The sequence below is a fragment of the Poecilia reticulata genome, chromosome 7 (genome assembly GCF_904066995.2).
Source record: "Poecilia reticulata chromosome 7, P_reticulata-male-v2, whole genome shotgun sequence".
In the NCBI taxonomy this organism is placed as follows: Eukaryota; Metazoa; Chordata; class Actinopteri; order Cyprinodontiformes; family Poeciliidae; genus Poecilia; species Poecilia reticulata.
This window is the reverse complement of record NC_088836.1, coordinates 17,103,161-17,126,028: the sequence shown is the minus strand read 5'-3', so window position 1 is coordinate 17,126,028 and position 22,868 is coordinate 17,103,161. Positions and strand designations below refer to the sequence as shown.

At 38.2% G+C, this 22,868-nt stretch overlaps 1 protein-coding gene across 3 annotated transcripts; it reads right to left on the bottom strand.

Annotated features, from left to right (window-relative positions):
- Nucleotides 1-614: 614 nt before the first annotated feature.
- On the bottom strand, nucleotides 615-22,551 carry LOC103467927 (RNA-binding motif, single-stranded-interacting protein 2-like). Of its 3 annotated transcripts, none has more exons than XM_081609010.1 (14): nucleotides 22,379-22,551; nucleotides 16,372-16,571; nucleotides 12,549-12,607; nucleotides 10,522-10,613; nucleotides 8,441-8,598; nucleotides 6,967-7,046; nucleotides 6,679-6,788; nucleotides 6,544-6,590; nucleotides 6,358-6,451; nucleotides 4,880-4,930; nucleotides 4,631-4,741; nucleotides 4,135-4,215; nucleotides 3,967-4,048; nucleotides 615-3,889 (listed from the first exon to the last, which is right to left on the bottom strand). In XM_081609010.1, the coding sequence occupies exons 1-13, from the start codon at nucleotides 22,448-22,450 to the stop codon at nucleotides 3,971-3,973; spliced, it is 1,233 nt and encodes a 410-aa protein (XP_081465136.1). In that variant the 5' UTR covers nucleotides 22,451-22,551; the 3' UTR covers nucleotides 615-3,889; nucleotides 3,967-3,970. The 3 variants fall into 3 exon arrangements, with proteins under 3 accessions (XP_081465136.1, XP_081465135.1, XP_081465137.1); XM_081609009.1 differs by having other exon boundaries at nucleotides 16,372-16,574; nucleotides 22,379-22,549; XM_081609011.1 differs by lacking the exon at nucleotides 4,135-4,215 and having other exon boundaries at nucleotides 16,372-16,574; nucleotides 22,379-22,550.
- Between the last annotated feature and the right edge of the window lie 317 nt (nucleotides 22,552-22,868).

Here is a 22,868-nt window from a genome sequence, read left to right as displayed (position 1 = left end):
CCATGGTCTTGGAACAACCTTCTAGTTCATTTAGCTCAGATAAATGATGTTTTCTCTAGAAACTTAGCTCTGAACTTTAAGCAACATGGATTCAGTGTTTCTTCACTCCATACTAATATGCAAGAGTTACTTTCATCTGAAAAGATGATTCGCTGGGCAGTAGTCCAGTCACGTTTCTCCATTACCCTGGGTAAGACATCTATGACATGATCTACAGCAGTTGCACTGCTTGTTGTTAAGCCTCTAATAAACCAGAGGTACCTCTCTGTGCGGCGGTGTGTTACTACACAATCTTCAAAACTGATTATTCTTGTTGCTGTGCACTTTACTATCTTTTTTTTTTCCTTCCACACAACCTTCCCTACCTACATGCTTGGAAAAAGCAATCTGTCATCTTGACTGGACAGACGTCCTCGTGATTCTGTATAGGTCATACAGTTAAGATTTCTGTCACAAACTAACCGAGTTTTCAGAGTTTTTCTGAGATCAAGATTAATGAAAATAAATGCATTGCTGTTTAATTAGTCTATATAAGTTTCACTTTTTGAATACAATTACATGTTACATTATGCTATAATTTACTGGGATGCTCCTATGAAGGATTAAACACAAACTACAGTGAAAAACAATTTATTGAAAATCTCAAACCAAGCGACAACTTCAAACAAGGGATGCTTTCCCCTTCATGTGGGCAGAACAAAAAGTCCTGCATCATGGCACAAGCATTACTGAGGAGGAAGTGATGCAGCAAACAAGCATTCATGGACATTTAAAAAAAAAAAAAAAAAAGTTTACAAGTTGACCTCATGTGTAATGAGTGACCTTTAGGTAGGAGACAGAAATCCCAAATTAGTAGCAGCATGAACTTGTACTGAAGCCAAAATTTTTACTTCAATGTTTAGGTCTGAAACGACAATTCTAACATCTGCAGTGCATGAAAACAAACCCAGAGAAAGAAACCTGGTACGAGAGAGTAGCATTTCCCAGCCCCTGCTAGTGAAATCTAAGGCATTTCTGAATGAGTCATTCTGTCTTTTTAAGTCAACATTGTTTCTTTTGTTTCAAAGAAAACTTTCAAAATCAAACCGTAATACGCATCCCAACGAAAAACCGCGAAACTGCATGGATTGAATTCACAAATCATGTCATGTCTTTGTGAATACAAAATTACACCCGTCACGTTTTATCAGACCACATAAAATTTCCTGCAGCTCTTTTAAAACCCCTAATTTGGTGTGACAATTGTTCCCTTTTAATGTTGCAACTCAGCCAACAGTGACTGGACCAGATTTGCAGACAGGATCAGATATGAGATTCTCATGGTATGAAAACCTCAACTGAAAGTACTACTATTCAATGGTAAAATTATACTACTGAAGCAATTAAAAAAAAAAAAAAGTATTACACAATATAACTGCTTCTGCTTAGCCATCCTGCTCAAAGTTTTAAATAAGCATTGATTAGGAGTGACGGGGTGGGATTCTTTAGTTTTCCACACCTCGACTATTGGTCTGAATTGGTATTTTTCGTCAGTGTGGAGAAAAACATAGTAGCCTTCTTTTAGCCAGCTGATCGGCAGTGCACAGCAACAGGAAGGAGAGTGGCAGGGCTACCATTACGGGCACTCTTTACAAAGAAAATGCCGGTCAATCAGGCACTTTCTCTACCAACTGAAGGTACTTTAAAAGCATAAGCCCAAACAAATGTACTTAAAAAAAGTAAAACATCTTTAAGAAGAAAGGTGAAAACCGTAAAAGTGAAGCAATCTGAGGTGTCTTTTGGGTGTTTTTAGTATTGCATTTACGCAGATAATAAATTAATTGCATAGATCACCAGACATCGGGCATAGTTTCAGAAGAATGGACAGATGGGTTAAAGGATGAAGACACAGTACCAGCTGTGGGCAGTCTGTAGGTGGTGACTGCCTTAAAACCTTACACACAGAACTAAGACTACGTTGCTTGAGCAGAATGAGGTAAGTTGAGGTTTTGAGGATTTTTTTTCTTTTTTTCACTGATCCCAACTGCATTGGATTCAACTGTGTAACAATCTGAATCTGACATTACGAATGATCTGGAGTCAGGCTTGTAAAGTGCCAACATGTGTGACACAAGACGGAATGAAAAGTGTCTGAGCGTATTAAAGCCTTTTTCTTTTCTTTTTTTTTTTTTACATCAATAGAGAAACTCGAACAACATACAAATAATCACTATCTGAAGAAAAAGAAAAGAAAAAAAAAAGGAAATCTCTTTCCCTATCAAACCCTATCAAAAATAAAAACAAAGCCTCTGAAAAATAGGGCCATTTTCTGAAAGTACACACACACACACACATATCTATCTATATATATATATACATACACTGCTCAAAAAAATAAAGGGAACACTTAAACACTTAAGTGTTCCCTTTATTTTTTTGAGCAGTATATATATATAGATATAGATATATATAAAGCAAAAAAAAAAAAAAAACTTTAAATAACAAATGTTTCCAACGACAAAGGTTAAAACCAAAATAGGCAAACTTACAGCAAAGGCCAGTACAGATTTAAAACTTCTCTATACTGGCCCCCCAAAAAATCACCTTAATAGTGTTTTGTTTTTTTAGATAAAACAGGTCAGAGCCACAGTCTTCTTACTCTAATTGCAAGCATCTCATTCCCGTTTCTTAGAATCCATTTCATGGGGTTCTGGAGAAATTCGGCTTCATCTTTTCTTAAATGGATGTGAGAAAAACTCCAGAGCAGTTGGACTGACGTGAGCAAAATAACTGAGGCGATTCTTCATTGATGATAAAGGAAATCCAAAGGAAGTCTGAATGCATGTGTGTCTCTTATTTACAGGCAGCTATGTGTGTCTTGATCCCTGTTTAACCAGCTTTGGATTGTACTGTGTGGAACAACTCGGAGTGGATATTCTTTATAACTGACAATACATTGTCCTGCAAAAGTGAAGTCTTTAAAATCTTAATCACTGCCTGCAAACTAAGGACCAAAAACCAAGAGGCAGAAACACAGACAAAAAGCACATTTCTGCTCATCTTAGGAATCATTACATGAAAATAAATTAAACATGATGTCTTTAATTTATGACTTTTGTGAGTCATGTCCTTTGGCTGTGGAGCTACATACATGCAACAAGAAAGTTAAAGATTTTTTTTTTTTTTTGCATGCCTCTGTAATCTGGAATGCTTTAAATCTATGCCATTCTTTTACAGGAAGTCTCCAGAGACAAATCTGTCATCAAGGTTTTCACTATCTTGAAATCTTCTTATTGTGTGATTGTCTGAAGCTTTGTTGAGACTATAAATTATTTGAGCCACGCCAGCTTAAATAAGGCTTTTTGACTGATAAACTTGCCACCTGTCCAAGAGAATAAAAGAGCTGTCAGCTTAAAAGCACTTCAATCAAATATTTGCACCGATCAGAACTAAAAAAAAAAAAAAAAAACAACAAAGAAACGCCAAAACTGGAAAAACAATGTACAAAAAGGCAGTTAGACATCTGAGGAATATCAGACAAAAAGGGGAAGGGATCTCAGCATACTTTACAAAATGTCAAAACAAAACATGATATTTTCCTGGTTTCCTTCTTGGTCACTGGTGTCACATCGGAAACCCGTATGAGGGAAGTAAAACAGTTAGTGTGTAGTGTGTTGGACTTCTTATCAAAATAGACGCTCCTCGTTCAGTTCGTCCTCTTTTCCCACTATTCTCCAGTTTGGTTTGAAATATGAGTTCATGGAAAATGTCTCTCTTTTTTTTTTTTTTGTCCTTTATGTGGAACAGTCCATGTCTGCCTGCCCTCCCAAGTTTCTGACACCTTATGTGAAGTCAAAACTTCAGCACTTTTGGCCCCTTGGACAGTCACTCCAGGCTCCAGAAAAACGATCTGAGACAGAGAGCAGCAAATGAAAAGCAGCCTCTGCTACAACAGCACAGACAACGACGGCAAAAATGCAAACCAACCTCTTTATTTGTTATGCTGGTAGGAGTACGCCGTGTGTTCTGTTGGAGTACCAATAGGAACAGGCTGTTGGACGGCACTTTCCTTGAAGAAACAACAGAGATCAAAGCATAAGCGGTTTAAGTTTATCACAGAATTTTAACATTAAACTTTGAGAAAGTAGACATTACCTCCACTGAGATGTTGGTGGCAGGCACTTGAGTGTATGTGGGTAGGTAAGGACCCTGCATAGATGCATTTGCAGGCATATACTGGAGGGAAGTGGACATATTGATCTCATGAAAGAGCTCAATATTTTTCTATTACTAACAAATGTACACTGATAGTAGAGATACAGCTGGGTAATTATCTACAGATTACACAGCAGGATTTAAAAAGTAGTTTCCCTGATGCTCAGGGGGGGGGAACCTGATAATTCAATTTTGCGTTTATCTGAGTCAATAACATTTAAACAGGTAAGAGAGGTAACCACTTGACATTATTAAACCCCTCGGCTGACAAGGAACATTTGACCAATTCAACATACAGAAATGGAAATGGCACGAAAAATTTGACGGATTTGAGGGTTTAGTCATCCCAGTTTCTACTCTTAGACAAAAAATTGAAAAGAGCTGCTCGGCAGAGCTGTATCAGTTAAACGCCGTCGGCAGCTCCACATCTACTTACTGTGCCACTGCTGCCCATTGAAAGGTGACTGAGCTGCTGTGTCAGAGGTCCCATCATGGAGGTTGGCTGGATGGACATGGAGTGCTCCATTCCTGACGCAAGGACTGCTCCCTGTGGGGGAGAGTGCAACAGACACAGCTGGTGGGACATTTTCAGACATAACATTGAAGGTGGTGGCACAAAATGTGAACACGGCAGAATAGTGCTTAGCTACAAAAGTGACAGACTGAGAAGTTTAGAGAAACTCACTGTGGGAGGCATGATGTACGACTGATGATGCAGCCAGGACGGATTGTGTACCTGCAGCAACAGGGAAGATAAGGCAGATAACATAAGCATGAACACACATCTTTCATTTAAGAGTAACAAGCTTTCTTCTTGTATCATTTTATTTAATTTTTTTACGAGTCTTTTCTGATCTTAAATACAGCACAACGTTTAAGAAACACTGTCTTGAGGAGGGGAATCTGATGAGACGTCCACTACAGGAAAGGTTATCTGAAATGTTTCCATGTTTGAATAATCATTCCCAGTGTTGAATGAAGGGCTTAAATAGTTTAGAAATGCTGTCATAAAACTCTTATGATGGATTTCAAGATGTCTTTTCATCTTGGCGTTTTGCTAACACTCATGTTTGTTCGAGAGTGTTAGTAAAACGCCAACACTCTTGTGTTTTTGGCAGTTTTGACAAACTGCCAAAAACTCCTGTGTTTATAGGGCCGGTCATACTTGTTGATAACCATTTAATGAAGCACAGCTAACTACCAGCACTCTTAAGGTACCATACATAAAATTTTAATTGCTGTGGAAACAAGAAGAGTGTACTTTATTTTTCTAAAAGACGGGAATGCAGTGTTGTGCCATAAATTGTGTAAGTTGAGCCATTTCAAGAAGCTCATTTTTTGATCAATATGGCCACACGGGGCAGTGGCTTTGCATCTAAAATATAATGTGTATTACACACACAACGAGGCAACCTGTGTGTGTGCAAAGAAACACAGCGCTAGCGGATCATCGGTTTTCATAATACAGTGACTTATATATGTGTGAATGAGTCACTGATTCAGAGGTGTAATTACGGGGGAAAAAAAACATAGACAACCCCCAAGGTGGATTGTTTTCCAGGGACTCTTTGGATTCTTGGCAGCAAATAATTAGTCATCCTGGCTGGCAACCCGATCATTTCATAGCCACCTTGGGTGTCTGTTAGGGACACAGGTTTGTAACATTTCTGATTTATATGAGAGACCTTGTCCCTTTAGAGCTCTACAAGGGAGAATAAAGATCTTGTATCTGAAATGAATGAGGAGACGGTGTAGCTGGACTACAAGCGCTGCAATGAAAATTTTGGCAACTTGTCCAAAAACTTGGCAGAATCATTTTGCGCAACCTGCAAAAAGTTCTAACATGTTTCTTCGGACAGGTGAATATGTGGTTACAATAACCTAGTCTCCAACATGTAAAGGCATAAATAATGTTTCATGGTGATCCATGTGTTTCTAGTAGGAAAATGTACTGACTATAACCCCTATTATTAAAACTTTTGTAAATATACCTCTCCTATGTTTTTTGACTATGTTACAGGCATTTTTTTCTAGTTAACAAAAATGACTCAAGGACCAACTAAAAATCAGTTTATGTCAGCTTGTATTAGATCAAATTATTTACTTACAAAGTTAACAGAGTACATTTAAATTACAATATTTTTCCATAAATAATTGTCATACCTGATAGGTGGACACAGGGGAAGGCATGTATGGGGAGAGGGAGGCCGGTCCAATCATCCGATTAGGTGCAAGGCTGTAGGGAGACGAATAGAACCTGCACAAAGACACACACAGCTTCTTAGAGACCATCATATAATCCCAGTTTTTATAACTTTAAATGCAATAGACCTGAGGTGCAGCACTGACCCGTTCTGTAGGGCTGTGGTGGGATCATAGGTGAGAGTCATTCCTCCCTGTACAAAAACAACATAAGTATTTAACCACAAGGGGGACTATTATCAATATCTCTTTTTTTTTGCTAAATGTTATAAACAAACTCACAGACTCAGAATCTCTTGTCCAGGAGCGACCGTTCTGAAGGTATTTGCCATGACTCTGACGCTTCTTCTGGCCTCCGTCAGCAAATTTACACAGCAAAGGTTCTGTCGGCGCTAAATCAGGAGTTATTAACAAATCATCATAACAGCTCGTGGTTACCATCACAACATTATTCACATAGGACTATATTGATTTTTGGATATGACCAACATGGGATTTAGGGTTTTTTTCCCAAAAAAAATAAAAAGGAAAAGAAAAGACAGAGCAAGAAGTAACAAAATCTAAACTCACCTGGAACTCCATGAGGAGTTTTAATATATTTTCCATTAAAATGTTGGATGATAGCCTCACATTTCTCTGTTGACTCCATCCTATGAAAAGTATTAAAACATTTCAACTTGAAATGACAGTCAGGGAGCTCTGATTATCACCTAAAGCTTTTTTTTTCTTCTTCAGTACATATGTTATTTAACCATAGCCACCTGCAAATTACTGCATCCTTCCTACTCACTATGTAAAGATGTGTAAAAAGATTTAAAATAATATTTTTCTTGTATTGCAAAAGCCTGATATCAAGCAAAAATTTTACCTTTTTTTACATCACTTTTTTAATTTAAGTTAGTTTATGAAATGGGTTGAATAAAATTCAGTTGTAATAATCGTCTACATTATTGCTTTTTATATTTAAAAATATATATTTTTACCTTACTGTTACCTAAGCTGATCACAGTACTGAGGACAATGTCATCTGTAGCTTCCTGTTTTTCTGGTGCATCAAAGTTACATGACACAGAGGCCCATTTCGCTTAGCCACAAGGATGAACGAACAATCACATGTTTATCTTGTGACCAGGCTTAATAAGAAGGATAGAAAGGATGGGTAAAATAAAACTCTCCAAAGTTACTGTCGAAGAGCGGCAGCAAAGAGTGGCATCTTTGGGGTCATCAGTTCTCCATAGCAACCATTAGATGCTGTCTACATACTGACTGGTTGTTTGGAAGCAATGCAGACAAAACTAATTTGTCCAACAAACACAAATGTATTTATACAACGTTTTTCTAAGTCTACCTGGATTTAATTGGAACTATGTGCTCTGGAAAAGATGAGAGCTTTGAAAAAAAACTTGTGGGATTGTAAAAAACAGCTTTATTAGGACTACTTTGCTAATGCAGTCTATGTATGCACACCTCCACACTACTCAGATTCTGACCAATCACAGAGCGAATGGACTTCCCCTCATTTTATTAGCACACATTCTAAAAAAAAAAAAAAAAAAAAAAAGCATGGTTCTCCTTTACTGTGAGCTGCCTCTCCTCAAAGGAAATTGCATGGATTTTGGCTGTTGTCTCGTAGAAGTGTATCAAGTGCAAAATTCCAGATTTTTCCATACAACTGTATCATTGACATGTTCTTTGCACAGGAGAATAGTAAACAAGCTGACCTCCAATCGTCTGTGCGATTCTGATCGATCACCTGCTGTGGGTTCCAACATTCTATAATCCATCAAAATGCTATAGGCAGGAACTAAAAGTTTCCCAAAGGGTCTGACAGGAAATAATGGATAAACATGTGCACATTTAATTCCCACTGTGAATTACGGTAGAATAAATGTGATGCTGTGGGCCTACTTTTCTTCCAGAAGCCCTTAAAATCTGTGCCTGGTTTCGTGGATTTTTGCACCTCTAAATAAAGATGAATTTATCATGCGTCTTTCCAAACATCCTTACCAGGGCTAAATGTGACTGAGAAACACAAAGGTTCTACCTGGCGAAGCCCACCCCTCGGCTGGTCCCGTTGGAGTCGCGGAGGATGCGAGTGGAAATGGCCTGACTGAAGGGCTTCAGCATGTTCTCCAGCTCTGACTCATCCATAGAGAGCGGGAGGTTAGAGATGTACAAGTTGGTGGGGTCCTGCTCCTGTTGCTGACCACAATCAAAGACACAACATGATCAATGAGTGAACACATAAAGGAGGCTTTGCTGTTTGCTTCTTTGTGACCATAAATAGCACAAAAATTGATATGCTGTATGTAAAATTTCACATTGCCTCTACGAAGTAAAAAGGTGAAGTGTTTTATTTCACAAAATAATATTGAAATCTTATTATAGAGGATGATTAATGAAAACATAGTAAAGTAAATTACGGTATGTAAAAGCAAATTCAAATATCAAACAGTTTCTTTCATCAATGGTCTGAAATGCTGATTTTCTCTCTTGTAGTGAGAGCAGAATATCTGAGAAGAAAAACATCCTGTTTCCTTGCTAAAGGTAACGTATAACTAATCCTGATCTTATATGCAAGTACATACTTTATAGATCAACGTGAATTTATAAATCAACGTGAATTATTTATCTCTCCTGGATCAGCATTTGAAATCATTAAAAAAAGCTAAATGAAATTACCTCATAAATGACACTGTTGTGATTTTGCGAACTAATTTCTTCTGTTCCATGTGCCATTCAAACAAATTTTTATTTGACCTACAGTATCTTGTAAAATGCTCACTCTATATCACCTCTGGCTATTATGCATATTTATCATCTGCGATGTGATTAAAAGTCAGTTAATGCAGTGCAAGTTAATTTCCATGCTATGAATAATGCATGTGTAATCTCTGCAACCTATGAGGAAGGTGACTTCTCCTTCACCTTCCTCTCTCTTCCTGCAACGTAGGACGAGTGAACAGAGAAACTCTGGTGCAAACTTCAGCCGTAAGCGAGTCAGAGAGCATGCTGCTGACGCAAGCACGAGCCTTCTTGTAAACTCCGACACAAGGGTTGAGCGAAATTGAGCTATTTTGTTAGCGAGAGGCGGTATGAATGTCAGTGATCCGGCTTAACGTAAGATCAGCTTTCCCAGGGTGTTGTCAGCTGTGCGTGACTGGAGTGCATGTGATAATCCAGTTGAGGCAAGGCTACCGAAGTGCATGAGTGATTGTCAAGTTGCATGCGTGTGTGCGTGCGTGTGTGTGTGCGTGCGCGTGTGTGTGTTTGTGTGTGTTGACAGGGCGGGTGGCTGGGCACTATGCCTTGCTGACTGAGAAGCTGCTCAGACACTGAGTCAGAAGCCACCAGGGAGAACAGGCAGCTCCTTTGTAAAGGGAGTCCAGGGAGCAACCCCTGGGACCCGCTCCCCAGACATCGTCACCACTGTGAACATACACGTATCCATGCATGCGTCCGTGGGGTCTTGTTTGTGGAAACAGGTATCCTTCGGTGGATTATGACACAGATTTAGAAGCACACCCAAATGGCACAGCATGCAACAAACACATGGGCACTGGCACAGAGCAAATTAAAGATTATAACGGGGACGTGCAATGGAAATAAGTTAGCATGTTCACTAAACGGCTATATTAGAGTAAAATTTTATTTCTGGATTTAAATATTACACTTTCGTAAAAATGTTTTTTATTATTTTGTCATTCTGTGTTCTTTAAAAAAAAACTCAGTGAATGCTCTTTTATCTTGATTGTTGACGGGTTTATGCCTCTGCTTTTCTTTACAATAAAAAAAATGTTTTTAAGGCAGTTTATTTAATGTTACTTTATTATAGCCGTTCTAGTGAAACAGAAATTGTCTAACATTAGATGACATTAGGCAGCTTCATGCCTTTTAGAGAGTTTTTTTCTCTTATTATACTTTAGTACTACTCTTCTGTCCAACAGCATACAGCTGATGATCAATGGTACCGTATGGGGAAAAAAATGAGAAGAAAATCAGCTACATACAAAAGAGGTTTTTTTCTAAGGCATTGTTAAAATCCCACATGAAGAAGAATGGATAAATTAAGCTGTTTTAATAAATAAACCTAGCATATATGAGAGCATATTTTATGATTCTCACCTTGGCCATTTGAGCCTGTACTCCGACTGCCTTCAGCGCTGTCACTGCCTTCTGTGCTGAGGCTGGACTGTCAAAGTCCACAAAGCCATAACCTGAAGAAATCAAAACACAAAACATGATATGTGAGTTAATACAGTGAAGTGTGATGCATGCCAGAGAATAAGTACATGAGTTGAACTTATAAACCACCCAGTCAGTGAACATTCTTATTTTACATGTTTTTCAAATATAACAAAAGGTTTCATGATCTGTATTTCAAGTAAATTGCAATCAGTGTTGAATAATTATTTGAAAATTGCCTTCTTTGTTCTCCAGCAAGTAGCACAGTAGCAAGTTTCATGAAAATGGAGAATTAAGTAATTACAGATTATCACCAAGGGGTGATCAAATGCAGTTCAAGTTTTATATTTAAAAAAAAACAGAAAAATAACACATAATCAAAAATGTAAAAATCTGATTCCAACCTCATCATCATCATCCTACATCATAACAATGTCTGCACTCTGAACAGCATAGGAGGTCACCCACTCCCCAATGACTGGACATTTCTATAATCGATAGAAAATTTAGCACAACTGGCAGATAACTTTTTTTTTATGACTGCAATTTCAGCTGATAAAAAGCCACCCTGGACATTGAGCCACTCTGTCCACACCAACTGCTACCGTCCTCAGTTGCAAAAATTTAAATCAGACCAAACCAGCTCCAGTAGAGTTCAACTGGGCTTTCCACAGATTTTATAGAAATGGAGGTGTTATAATGCTTCTTGAGCAAGATGACTCTAAGTTACATCAAGAAAGGTCAGTAGAATTATTAAGAACAATCAAATGAAACAATGTGTATCTAAATAGGCCGAATCGCTGTGGTAAAATTACTTTTTTTTTTTTACTTTACCAGTTATTTGGTTTAAAAAAATACTTTTTTGTATCATTTCACTTTTTTAGAATTTGAATTTAAGCTTTTTGCTGCACAAATTAAAAACAATATTAACATTAATATTATTCATAGACTTGGCAAATTTAGAGGAAAATCAATTATTTAATTTTAATAGCATATTTCTTCTGGTGTTGCACTGTTGCTTCTATATTCTATAGACTTCTATATGAAGTCTGTATGTTTTCCCAGTGCATGTGTCAGTTTTCTCTGGAAACTTCTTCCCACAGTCTAAGGACAAGCATGTTAAGGCAGACTGGCGACCTGTCCAGGGTGTACCCCGCCTCACGCGCAGAACGTTAGCTGGAGATAGGCACCAGCACCCCTCCCAACCCAACTAAGGGACAAGGGTGTAAAGAAAATGGATGGATGGATGGATGGATGGATGGATGGATGGATGGATGGATGGATGGATGGATGGATGGATGGATGGATGGATGGATGGATGGATGGATGGATGGATGGATGGATGGATGGATGGATGGATGGATGGATGGATGGATGGAAAGTTTGAATTGCTCTCAAGTATGTGTGTGGATATGTGTGCATGTACTTGTTTTTGTGACATATCAAGACATTTTCATGATAATACACCTTCAATATCAGGACACTTGAAAAAATGAGGACATTTTTCACATCTTCATTTTTCAGACCATACTAGAATGTTCTAAGAGCCCCTAACACACCCCTGTGTGTGTGTGTGCGTGTGGGGGGGGGGGGGTGTATGCGTGTGTGTTTATGTTTGTTTGTACTGTGTGTCTCTGTAATTCCCTGTAATGGGCCAACGACCTGTCCAATGTGTACTGTGTCTGTCACCCAATGACTGGTGGAGATAGGCAGCGGCCCCTCCAGTGACCTTGTAAGGATATGTCAGTATAGACATTGATGGATGCTTTTTTTTCTGACTGAAAGCATTTTCAACATTTTCTGAGAGGCTAAGTCTTGACTTAAATCTGGTTGAGAACCTTCATATCAGAAGTAAAAAATTTTTGGTCGAATGAAATTAATTTCAAAACTAAATCTGCCAGTGGTGTGAATACTTTTAAACATAACTGTATTAATCACAAAGGAATGTGTTTTTTTATATGTCTCACCTTTGCATTTGTTGGTAGTCTTGTCCAGGATGGCTTTGGTGGACACAATTTTCCCATACCTGCAAAATGATGAAGTTTAAATCCACTGTTAATTCTGGTACAATGCCTGATATTTATATCATTGCTGAGATAATATGACTTTTTCCAGGTTCAATATTGCTCATAAAGACTGGATTAAAATTTAACTCATGCTTTATAATAACCGTATTTCCGCACTATAAGGAGCACAGGATTATAAGGCGCTCCTTCAATGAATGGCCTATTTTAAAATTTTTTTCAATTGGATTGATTTTGATTACATTTTGATTTAGGTGCAAAGAATAGACTCTTCAGTTTGGGTTGCCAATTTGTTCCGTACTCTATTATTATACATCCACATTTGTAAAAAAAAGTGTCCGAGTACTTTATATAATAGGCTGCCCCAGTCATTGTTTCACTCACGGTGTTGCGATATTGTGCCCAACTGCTTTCTGGGCAACACAGACCAACTGACATGCTACCGCCGCAGTCTCTGTCTCTCTTCCCGCGCCACTCCGCCCCCCTGGCTTTAAATGTATTATCAAACTTTATTAACAAAGCAGCGTTCTGACAACTATCCCAGCATGCACCGCGCACTTCTTCTTCTACGAGGGAAAATGAAGTCGGCGGCTGCTTACCGTAGTTGCTAGACCTGTTGTGGCTCAATATTGGTCCATAAATAAGGCGCACCGGGTTATAAGGCGCACTGTCAGCTTTTGAGGAAATTGAAGGTTTTTAGGTGCGCCCAGGGGTGAAAGTAGTTTTAAATTCTTATATATATATATATATATATATATATATATATATATATATATATATATATATATATATATATATATATATATATACATATATATATATATATATATATACATATATATATATATATATATATATATATATATATATATATATATATATATATATATATATATATATATATATATATATATATATATATATATATATATATATACATACTCTTTGTGTGCTTTGGAGTTTCTGTGCTGATTAATTTTTTTGCGATGCAATAAAAGCTGGGTAGCCCTTGAATTGCTACAAAATAAAGCTGTATTTCCCTCAGCCCACTGGGTGCAATGTTGACACCTTGAGATGCCATGAGATCTAAATTCTGAACATCATGACATGGAGTTCATCCCAGTTTTCCATGTGTGGCATATAACCATTTATTTTAGCTTTTAAACTGGTTATATTGATCCTGTGTCCAGACAGAGGGATAATCAGTAGGTCTAGAATCATGACTTGTTTGTTCTGAAGAACCTGCAGCTTCCACTTCTCTTCCTAACATGGCACGTCTTCACCCCAACTCTCATACTGATAGGAGGAACCACAGATCTCTGTTAGGTTAAAAGCACATCTTCTGAAGTTGGGATATTTTTCCTCCAAGAGGTTCCAGAGGAATCACCTCAAACCAGATGATGGACTGGATTTTATTTCACTGTCATTTGTGAATGACAGTGAAATAAAATATTGATAGAGTCGTACTTCAACAGGGGATTCAACATGATGTGAAAAGTGGTTTAAAAAAAGTCCCCTGTTGCATTTACAGACCTCACAACAGACCACCTTAATCCATATCTACTCAGTTTGGTGCATAAAGAAACTGCAGAGGAAAAAGGGATAATGGCCGACTTAGGCAAATGCTTCTGCATGCAGTAGTGTCTATCAGTTCCCATCTCTCCAGGCATGTGCATCCACTGTAATGTGATACGCCTCTCCTTGGCTGTCCTGTCCAATGCTGGCTCTGAGCCATGCTCCCCATTCAACTAACCAGCTTCTCTGTGTGTAACTCCTATATGCTCCGCTGGGTCTTAGTGCCCCCTGCAAGGCAATCCGATTTATACCCAACAATATTGAACTACTGGCGAGTTTTATTTAGGCAGCAGAGTGTCTCTTTCACTGTTTTTTTAAAGGATTATGTGATGAGCTGCTAAAACTGTAATCTGCCAATCTATCTAGTGGATTACTGCAAACGGTTCTTTGCGAACAACAAGTTGCCTTAATCTGCTTCACTTTTTTAGTCTATGCATAAGACTATTGTAAGCTGCTAATCAATATAATATTTAATTATTTTAATTGAATATGCTATCCAAATCACTTTGGTCATTGCAGAGAAAAATGGTTAAAAAATATTGAAACACACAATTAAAGCAAAATGTAAGCCACATTTTTATTAACTGATTTTTAGCTGTAATAAATGTTGAGAACCATGTGTCATTTTTATGGCACAAATATATTCTACTTTGTGTTATCACATACAAACCTAATAAAGCATGTTGAAATGTGTAGCTGTAATGTAAAAGAAGATGAAATTAATTCAATACAGTGTCAATGCTTTTGGTAAACACCAAGTTAAGAAGACCTACTCTACCTTAATTAATCACGCCATTTAACTATATTTCTGTAGGACTGTTTGTGTGTTATTTCCACCACATTTCTGATGCTAAGATGTAAAATACCAGCAACCAGTCTGTATGGACATCCCATAAATATTGGTCTGTTTCTACTACTTTACATCAAAGCTGCATTTTTGCCTGGGAGCTCTGCTTGCATAGTTGCTGCTCACACAGTGGAATTAACCAGGTTGTGCTCAAAGGTCTTACTCTTCATCTTGTAGTGTGAAAGAAGGGCTATAGATTTATTCAAGTGTGAGACTTTACCACATCTTACACAGTCCAACTCGGCATCTATCCATTGCTAACAACCAAAGGCAAGAAAGGTCAAGAACCAGAGCTGCAGTAGAGCTCCCAGAGAGAAAACTGCAGGGGCCAGAGGAGGAGATTCAAGCCACATTCTCTCGTCTCATTATAAACTTTGTACATAGTAAATCTCAGCATACAGCAACTTTCAGTGGGGGGTGTTGGGGGCGTCTGTGTGCACATTTACTGAATAAACCAAAGCTAACAAAGTCTGATTCCCTTCCTGAGTTATATGCTAATACAGCATTATTCATTTCCTACTTCTTTAGAAAACAGTCTCCTCCTTCAGTCTAGTTTAGGAGAGAATCACACTGATCATAATGTGCTCTGCTGAGAGGCTAATTTCATGCAATGACTTTATCTGCCCCGTTAAAGCAGAAATATGAGAACTACCCCCACGCAACACCACCTGACACTCCTCCCCCCTCCGATTCTCCACGTCCTCGACCCACTACCCCCACACCACTGCCCTTGTTTGTCTTTCCCTTTCCCCTGGGTTTGCTGTTTCCTGTTGGGTTGGGCAGTCTCATGTGAGCCATATCTTCCAGACAGCTGTAAAATAACGGGCCTTGCCCTACCTCTCTGCCCTCATTTTTTCAATCTTTCTCCACTCTGCTTTCTTCCCTCCATTTCTCTCCCTGCTCTCCTGGTTCTCATCACCAGGCTCCAGAATTCAATTAGGTAAAGACAGATCATTCATCTCAGCCCTCAGCATTTTGATCTGCTCTCTAACCATAGCCCTGACAAATATATCAGATGGATTGGATAATGCTGAATTTTCAAGCCTTGTGCGCACACTGATGAGCCACATCGTGTTATCTATAGTTCAGAATGTGACGTTTACTTTGCACAATAGAGTCCGACTTTTATCAGAATATTGCAAAAAATGTAAAGCATTAATGCACTTTTAGTGCAACTACCTCATCCATCTATTGAATTTTCTGATGCTGGCATTACCACCATTCAGCCTATCGCTCATCACTCAGATCTAACCTAATCAACCCTGCTTCCCTGGTTCCCGCTCACATTGGACAGCTGGGGAGATTTACTGGGTGTGTGGGAGCACTGGTTTTTGTGTGACTCACGGCTGACAGAGCTTGACCAGATCTTGGTCTGTGGTTCCTGGAAGCAGGCCACGGATGTAAAGGTTGGTTTTGCTGAGCTGCTCTGCTCCATTGTTGCTGTTGCCGCTGCCATTGCTGAAGGTGGTTGTGTTGCTGTTGCCATTGCTGTTGCTGTTGGGACTTGGAGGAGCCATCTGATGGTTGGGAGGGGACACATATGTCTGCTGAAAAAGAAATTACCGTCCGATTTAAAACAGTGCAATCATAGAGTGAACGTTCATTTTGATACTGTGTCATACCCAAACAAGTTATTTAAAAAGCATTACATAATCGTTCTTTGTAAATAACCACTATAAAGAAAAGTTATTAATACTGGTCAAAAGGAAGCACCATAAAATCAAACAGAAATAATGTTATCTGGAAATATTGAAGCAATACATCAATCAGGAAGCTAAATATTGGTGCAAATAATGACCCAATAATTACAAAGAGACTTGAAGTCAATGCAGTCAATGTTTTGGAGAAGCCACAGGAACCTGCACTATGGACAAGTGGAGCAGCTGCTCGCCTATTTTAAAAAGTAAGGGTGCACACTTATTTTTTTTTCCTCCTTCGTTTTTTGACTGAAAGAAATATGACTTCCCCCAGCAATCCAACAACTTCAAAAAGTCTCTGTTAATTCTCACTGTTTTTGTTGTTTAGAAACCAAAATATAACTTTCCTTAGAAGAGTCACTTCTTCTCAATGAATTGTCTATAATCAGAAAGTTTACAGCAAAGGACTAGCATGATTAAATGAACATAATCTCAAATAGCATATGCTATAATAGCACTGTATCTTTCTATCTAACCATAAATCTGATCAAATACAGTAAAAAACGATTTATGGTGCATCAGCTCTATAAAACTATCTGTGATACAGCTACCTGCTATTATATATGGATTACCCATCTTGATATTAAACTGATCTGTCAGTAGGGCCTATTGGATCAGAGCTGGGGTCTATATAGAAATTTACAGCTGTGTCTGACTAAGTCATGTGAAACCATAGGTGAGATAGGAGCGTGGACAATAAAAGACGTAAACCAGAAAAAAATATTTTTATGATTCATATGGAGCCTCATAAAAACACAAAGGTACATTACACATTTATTGACAAATTTCTTGAACTAAAGTAGTCTCTTGCAAGATATGTGGTTTCCCCAGCATGCACTTCTTTTCAAAAAATAAAAGGAATGGTTTCTCTAAAAGCCAATATTCATCTTTCTGTGAAAACTAAAAGGGGTGGAAGTTTATGAGACTAATTAGTCTCTGTCTGTTTCTCAAAAGACCTAGAAAAAGACATAATCCCAAAATGAGAAAGTAAATAGGACAAAAAAAGCTATTTGTTTAGGTAAACTGTATGTGAATTTCTAATGATATGGCTTTGCTTAGAAGAATTGTCAATCAGTTCTTAGGCAACAAAAAACTTTTCTACAGACTCACAATCATTGACTGCGTGAGTGAACTGTTTCTGCATCTTTGCCACATTTGATTATTAAATTAAAAATGCTCTGCAATTCACCAGATAAGTTCACCTCAAGGTCCATCACCAATGTTCTTAAACAGAGCACACATACGTAGCTTCATAAAGATCATTGTGTTCAGTTCTGTGAGTAAATCATTTTAGTTTCTAACCAAAACTGATAAAAAATTTGTCTTTTGCTTTTGAAACTGAAGAAACAAATGGCTTGACTATGAAAAGACAATTTAGTTATGTTTAAAGCTTGTAATACATTGAAGGTGCAAAATCCAATAGATACATGATATATCAGTGAGTACATTGTATTATCAGTCATCAATACAACGGATCAATAATGTAAAAAACCTTTTCCGTATTCCTCAAATTCAGATGCATGATCTTTTCTAAACTGATCAACTTTTAACCTCTCTTTCTGTTTTTTTTTTCCTTAAGGTAAAAAAATCCCTGAGGCTCACAAAGTCCATTTACTTTCACCAGAATCTTTACTGCTTACTGAAGAGGTAACAGTGCACTGTTTGTTTCGTCACAATCACAGTTGCTTCCTCTGCCCTCCCTCGCCTCCTCCTGCAGGAAAAGAATAATCAGGAGGGATGCACCTGCAACAGCTTGGAGAGATAAGATATGACGGGAGAAACCGGAGAGTCCAGTGCCGAGGTTTGGCTGGTGAGGCCTGTCTAATTGGGATCTGAACTTGTTAGGGGAAAGTGCTAATCCCTCTCATGTGCACCCAAGTCAGAAGGTAGTGTCTCATTAAAACCGCTCTGCTAAACCTCATCTGAGAAAATGATGGCAGGGAGTCAGATACGCATCTACCCCCCTCAAACTGCTCCAGCTCAATGTGCTTTGCCAGCCATGAAAGGTGACTTAAAATGTAATGGTGCAATCTTGAACAAATATGCATAAAGAGCACAAGAACATTTAAGAAGGGAGCTGTGAAATGTGCTTTGCAAGTCTAAGAGAGACAAATTGATGTGGATTTATTGTAGCATCAAGTCGTGTGATGTTTTTCATGTATTTGTGTCACCTTTGATGCACTCCTGTTCTGAATAGCCGATGGTGTTGGGATCAACTGTCTGTACTTCACAGTTTTCTGCTGCATCAGGACCAGGGAGACTAAGTTACTTTCGCCATGACATTTATTGCGCTGTTTTATTTTTCTTTCAGATCGAAAGATCAGCTCATTATCTGGGAAGGAAATGCAATTCTCTCCGAGTGTTGTCGGATGAGTCTGCTTCGTTGTCAGTTTCACACATCCGGCATGCCAAGTTGTGTGAATGTTCAACAGTGCAGACAGGATAGCTTAGCTTGAGATTCAGTGATGTTATCGCTGGGGTCACTGCTGTGATATTTGGGTCTCTTGAGTTGTTTAGCAAAGAAGCAGCAAACGTTTTTCACCATGTTCTTTGTGAAAACATAGTGGTTATATCTATGGTGGTTATATCATGTGCCCTTTAGTGTAAAATGCATCATAGAGTATTGTGCCTTTTATGCTGTTTAAAGCAAAGGTAGATGTGCACCAGTGTGTCACCTGTCAATCCTGTATGAAGGTAAACCTTTTAAAAGATAACATTGTTGTAACATTCTGCGACATTTCTTGCAGCAGGATAGAGCAGTGGGAGTCACAAATGCATAACATGACACCTTTATTTTCTACAATATCTAACAACAGATCATTTCTTTACATCTGGAAACATACCATCCCAGCATTCATTTTACTCTGCAATTTAGTCAATATAGCAACTATTTAGTATTTTTACAGAGATGTGACATAAGTGGCTCTCTGCATGGTGCAAAGACTTCGTACAGCCAAAAGCTGAAAATTGATGAGATAATTACAGTTGGAGGTGGCGAATGCGATGCCAGACCGCAGGTGACCCAGTCAAACAGAACAATGAGGGCAAAGGGAGCAGGATGTGGAACCTTTCTAGTTAATAGCAAAGACTTGTCTCACTTTTCAAAGCTGAATCTCCCTGGCAATATAAACATGCTGTAGTTTACATAGTGTCAGTCAGACATTTAGTAATTTATTAAAAATCTAAAGTATACTATGTTTTTCTTTACTTAAAATATCATCATTCTTATGATACATAAAATCCACAATTTATTCATATACTAAGTGGTCATTCTCCATTATTTTTGCAGCATTTCTATCTTCTAACCGGTGTCCTTTTTGGGTTATTTATACAACCCTATTTTGCAGGACAAAATCTTTTTACTGCACAAATAGGGGGGAAAAATGAATTACTTCAAAATCCAATTATATACAGCCTAATGCAATCAAATTATATCTGAAATTGGTTTGGGAGTATTTATTAAATACCAAGTGCTAAGGACTGCATTGTGGTGCGTTATTTCAGGAATAAAACCAGGTTACATGGGATCATGCAGAGATATTTCTTATCTCTGCATGATTGGTTAAAGACACTGTGGAAAAGATCACAGGTAGAATCTCTTTCCATTAAATCTCACATACTTAAAGGAGAGCAGTGCGAGGACGGAGGAGCCAGATAAACAAAGTAATGAGAACCTTCAATGTCCTGCAGCATAAAGCTCTTATACTCGCATCTTAATCTATTCTTCCTCTTAACAATTTAAAACAGCTTTTAGCAGAAATCAATGTGTGTGTGAAACAAGCGGGAGGAAGAGAAAAAGCCTGATGTTAATGGGAAGCAGAGAAAAAAGGGCAGTATCTCTTAATCTCTTTCTTTTCTCATTAACAAACGACACAGAGCAGGGGTTACCACTTGACACTGGATTTACAAGTCTCCCCTCTGAGTGTGACTTTAGCCAAGGGAGAAAAAAAATTGTCCAAGTCTCACTTAAAAGAAAGGCCTTTGTAAAGCCCCTGTGGAAGTGGACATATTGTCTGAATCCAGGATTCCAGCAATTCCAGGTCATTAATCCGGGCAATCAAAATTTCTTCCAGCTGTGAGCAAATGATGGGAATGACACAGGCATGGTGGGAAGCATTTGATTTCAGCTGTTTCGGATGTTTTCCAAGGACTTACTCATAACATTGCACTTCCTTTTGTGCTCATTCGTTTAATTTTGAAAGAGCACCACGAAAATAAATATGAGCCACTCTAAACGGCTGACCTTTTTTTTAATCAAGTTTAAAAGCATTGTTCAATTTAAACTAGATGTAATAGTATTTTGGTAACAAAACCTAGCTCAGCATTTTGACTAGAAATGAATTGAAGACGTTGGTTCAGTCAACCATTATTCTTACTCATCATGTGCCATTTTGAGCAGATCGGCTGATGTGTTTGTATGGGTTGTATGGATGAATGTATCAGTTTAATAAAAAGTTAAGATCTATCATAAGACTTGCAGTTGAGAAAGCTTCTGCACATAAGCATGTTTGTTTTTCTTTCTAACCATTTTCATCTGATTTAGCTTCTACTTGCTGGCATGCTGACATATATATACATATATATATATATATATATATATATATATATATATATATATATATATATATATATATATATATATATATATATATATATATATATATATATATATATAATTAGATAATTTGTTTGGATATTACAGCTGTCAACCAAGTTTTAATCAGGAATATTGATTCAAATCTATCAAAAATCAATTTCTTACTATTTTTTATTGGTGAGCTCAATTTGATCCTGAACAAGCTACCAAAGTGAGAATGTTTTAAACCGCTTCAATTGATGGAAAATAATCTTATAGGTTAAGTTGTTTCCTTTACAGAAGGTTTCTATGTAAAATATGTGGTCCGTTCTGTAGAAGCGGCTGAGAATAGATAATTTAACCCTCATGAATTATTCATCTCACAGAGCAAAGCCAATCAATACTACAGCTCTCATACTGTTCCAGGCTGGAGTCACTGTACTGTTCAGCTAATCTGTACATACAGTATGGTACTCTAAAACGGTCTCCCTATACTTTCCTCTGCTTATAGCGCTACGCAAACCCTCAGTATTCATTTCCGAAGGGGTGGGGCATCATAGAGCGCGTAAAACCGAGAGAGAGAGAGAGAGAGAGTAAAACTTTACAAACTTGTGTTAAATCCAATATAAACAAAACGATAGGACGCGGGTTTTCGATTCGGTTCACATTAACGTCGAAAATAAAAAAGCTTTTTAGCGCTTCTTTTTCCTATTAGACGCACCTAAGGGGGGAAATTATAAACTGTTCTCTGCGTAGGCTGGAAATAGGAAGAGAGCCGTGGACCGTGTCGGAACAAACGAAAGCAAACTGCTCAAGTAATCCACAGGGAACAATGTAATAGAGTCCGCTCTGCTTTATTACACTGTAACAAAACGCACAGGGGAAAAAAAAAAAAGCCAAATACAAACGTTGCAACAGCCGGTAAGAGAGTTTCAACGTGATCTAATTTCAAGGACACTGCAGCTTAAAACAGCAGAGCAGATTTTAAGTGGAGAGCCAGAGCTCGAACAGCGCCGCATCGACGGCTGGTTTACTTCAGTAGAGAGGACATAGAAGTGGTCTGTGGCTGCTTCTTTACCTTCTTGTGGCTTTTGCCGGAGTAACCGCCGTATGGGCTGATTCCTGTCCTTGGCGGCACCGAGAGCAGCATTTTTACGCGGCGCGGTGTCCGGAGGAGCTGAGAGTCAGCTGACGTCAGTCAGGGAAATTCAGCCCGAACAGCGGCGGTGATTGGAGTCGCTCTCTGCACGCACACGCACCGCACAGCCTATATGTTTATGTGTTAAAGCTGCTGGCTAGACGATTCACCGAGAATCAACAAAACTCGCTCTAGCATACAGTTTTTTTACCCATAGAACACATTACAGCCAGTTTTATGTTACTTTTTCTGTACTGTTTTCAGTGTTATTTATTTATTTTTATGAAGATAAAATCTACTTTCCCCACAGCAAGCTTACATATGCACACGCCTCTGTTGACGTCACACGAGGCTATTGATCATTTGTTATTTTACTTTAGTCCTTTTGCATGTTTTAAATCAAACTCTCCATCCGAAACGGGTCGCGTGT